General features: G+C 41.2%; 1 protein-coding gene across 1 annotated transcript in view; it reads right to left on the bottom strand.

Annotated features, from left to right (window-relative positions):
* The window catches only part of Smg6 (SMG6, nonsense mediated mRNA decay factor), a 284,260-nt gene that overhangs the window by 248,996 nt on the left and 32,273 nt on the right, over positions 1 to 2,991 (bottom strand). Inside the window, exon 4 of the mRNA XM_023719819.1 lies at positions 2,616 to 2,828. Within this exon, the coding sequence (XP_023575587.1) occupies positions 2,616 to 2,828 (213 nt within the window). The remainder of the gene's footprint in view (positions 1 to 2,615; positions 2,829 to 2,991) is intronic.

The raw sequence follows: 2,991 nt of genomic DNA, 5'->3' as shown, positions 1-2,991 counted from the left end.
CAATTTTAAAGAGAAAAATTTTTTTTAAAAAGATCTCCCTCAGCTGGGCATGATGGTGCACACCTGTAATCTAGCACTAAGGAGGCTGAGGCAGAACAATCATTGTGAGTTCAAGACTAGCACGGACTACAAAGTGAGCTCAAGGCCATTCTGAATTGCATCACTCTCCCTCTTCTTCCTCCTATAATACTTATAAGTTTAACTGTATCCACAGGTATATCTCTGGTTTATACTTTCCCTCAGGCATAAAAAAGGGATCATTTGCTCTCTATCAAGCTAATATCTTCACTTGTCTGGATCTTACTTTGTCCATCCTGTGTAAGTGTCTTGTTTATTACACCTTCCACTTTATCACTATGTTTTTACCTCAGTCAAACCAATCACCTCTCATGGTTTTATTACCATCTACAAGAAGATATTACAAAAATCTTCATGTCTGGCCTAAAATATTCTCCTTAGCTTCAGACACTTGCTAGCCTCTGAATTACAACTGTCTCAGTATCATACAAGAATGATCAATTCCTGGCAAGTGCAAGGGCCTGAGTTCAATCCCCAGTTCCGCAAAAAACGAAATGACACATAACAAAAAAGAACGATCAACTCAATAGATCTAAAATTAAAGTCATCGGGCTGGTGAGATGACTCAGTGGTCTAAAGCACCTACTTAGAACAAGCTTAGTAAAGCACAGGGACCACAGTTCAATTCCCCAGCACCGCATGCCAGCCAGCCCCACCCCCAGGTGGGCTGAGCTAGCCACACACACACACACACACACACACATAAATAAAATAAATTAAAAAAAATAAAATTAAATAAAATTAAAGTCATCAAAAAAGAAAAAGAAAATCTAAAATTAACACATCATCTTTCTCTTAAAACTAGCTCCACTGCTGGCAAGATAACTCAGCAGACTAAGCACCTGCTTAGGCAAGCATGGGGATGGAGGGGTTGAACCCTGGTACCACATGCCACACTGGCCCCGCCCCTGGGCGCACTGAGCCAGCCACCAAGACTGGGTGTGGTGGTACATGCTTGTAATCCCAGCACTGGGGAGCCTGAAAACACAAGGATCACCAGAAGTCTGAGCTGCACAATGAGATCCTATACCAAATACATTAAATAAAACCAGCTGCATTTTTATTCCCTATTTCAAGAAATGGACCACCATCTACCCAGTTCCCAAATCAGAAACATTTGTATCATTCTTGATTTTCCCTTGTCTATGAGCTTTTCATATCCAATCAAATCTTTTGGATTCTACCTTATTTATTTACCTTGTAACTGTTCACTTCTCCCTACTTCTAAAGCCATCTCCTGGTTCAAGTTCTTTTTACATCTCACTTGGATTATATACAAAGCACAATAAATCAGCAATGGGCCAGCCAAATAGCACAGCGCATTAAAGCACCTGCATGCAGGTGCGGGGGGCCGGGGGTTTGATCCCCAGGTCTGCCTTGCCGGCTCCGCCCCCGGGGCGTGCTGAGATGGCAGTTGAGACTGGGATTGGTCACACACACCTGTAATCCTAGCTCTTGGGAGGCTGTACACAGGTGGATCACTACAAGTCCAATCTAGTAGTAAGACCCTGAACACCTTGTAAACCCTTCCCTGAAAATATAAATAAATAAATCAACTACATATTTCCAACTTCTGTGTCCTCTCTCCCTACCTTCAGGTCTTTGTATGCTACTTCCTTTGCCTCAGATCTTTACCATGCTTCTTTCCATTCTCTTCTAGATAACTCTTATTTATTCATTATACTTCAACTGATCAATGGTTGCTTTGGTCCGATGGCAATATGCTCCCTTAAAATTGACTATGTTCCCAAAACAAACACCCTATTCACCCGTGTTGTACTAGAATGCCTGCCTTGAGAGCACGGAGAGATATAGATACAGTGTTCAGTAATTATTTGAGCAAATGAGAAAAAAACCTTCCATGTAAGTCTCTGATCTACTGCTAGTTCTCCTGGCTTCAAGGAAAATGTCCCCACCCTCAGAACTTATAAAAGCCTATTCATAAACCAGACTAATCAACTTCCCATGATGCTTTAGTCCACTTTCTAAATAATGTATAAGCTCAAAAAAAAAAAAAAAAAAAACAATAAATAAATAGGTAGACAGAGAGTCAGTTAACCAAGAGGGAAAAATTCAGTACAAAACCCTGAGGAAAATTCTAATGCATCATACTGGTGATGCACAACTGAACACAGCAGAAAAATTTGAATCCATTTACTAAATTCTACAGTGCCACATAGTGGTGATAGAGGGAAATGAATAATAAAATTAAAGGACTAAGTGAAAAAAAAAACACCTTAGACAGCCTGAAGTGGATGAGGAGGAAGCATCTACAGAATGCTTCGCCAGGCATGGTGGCACACATCTGTAGTTCAGGCACTCAGGAGGTTGAGGCAGGAGGATTGTTGTAAGTTTAAGACCAGCCTGCACAACAAAGTGAGCTCAAGGCCAGACTGAACTGCATAGCAAGACCCTGTCTCAAAAAGACAAATAAAAAAAAAAGAAAGAAAGAAAAAGAAAGCTGCACGGTTATATGAACCAGGATACCCAGGTTTAAAGGACTAGTTTGGTTCACTGCTTCATTCTCAGAAACTTACATCACTAGGGCTCAGGCTGCCCAGTACATTCTCCTGCTCAGCAATCTTCCCAGACTCAGTTCCCTGCGAAGACCGGGGATGGGATGGATGAATCCAGATCTCCAAACGAGTGGTGTCATCTCCAACATGCCGGAAGGTAGACTTCTTTCCTTTTCGCCACTGGTCAGGATTTAATTCAAACTCCTCATGTTGTTTCTTTTCCATTTGTTCTGCCTGTACACCATACAGACACAGAAGCTCAGAATCTCCTAGCATTCAGCTAATTAAATGACCCTCACCATCTATATTTTTTAACTAAGGACTTATTAAAAAAAAAAAAAAAAAAGGGGCTAGTGAGATGGCTCAGTGGTCTAAAGCACCTACTTAGAACAAGCTT

This window comes from Octodon degus, unplaced genomic scaffold (genome assembly GCF_000260255.1).
Source record: "Octodon degus isolate 3935 unplaced genomic scaffold, OctDeg1.0 scaffold00072, whole genome shotgun sequence".
NCBI lineage: Eukaryota > Metazoa > Chordata > Mammalia > Rodentia > Octodontidae > Octodon > Octodon degus.
Note: the sequence above shows the minus strand (reverse complement) of the source record. Positions and strands in the feature narration are given on the sequence as shown.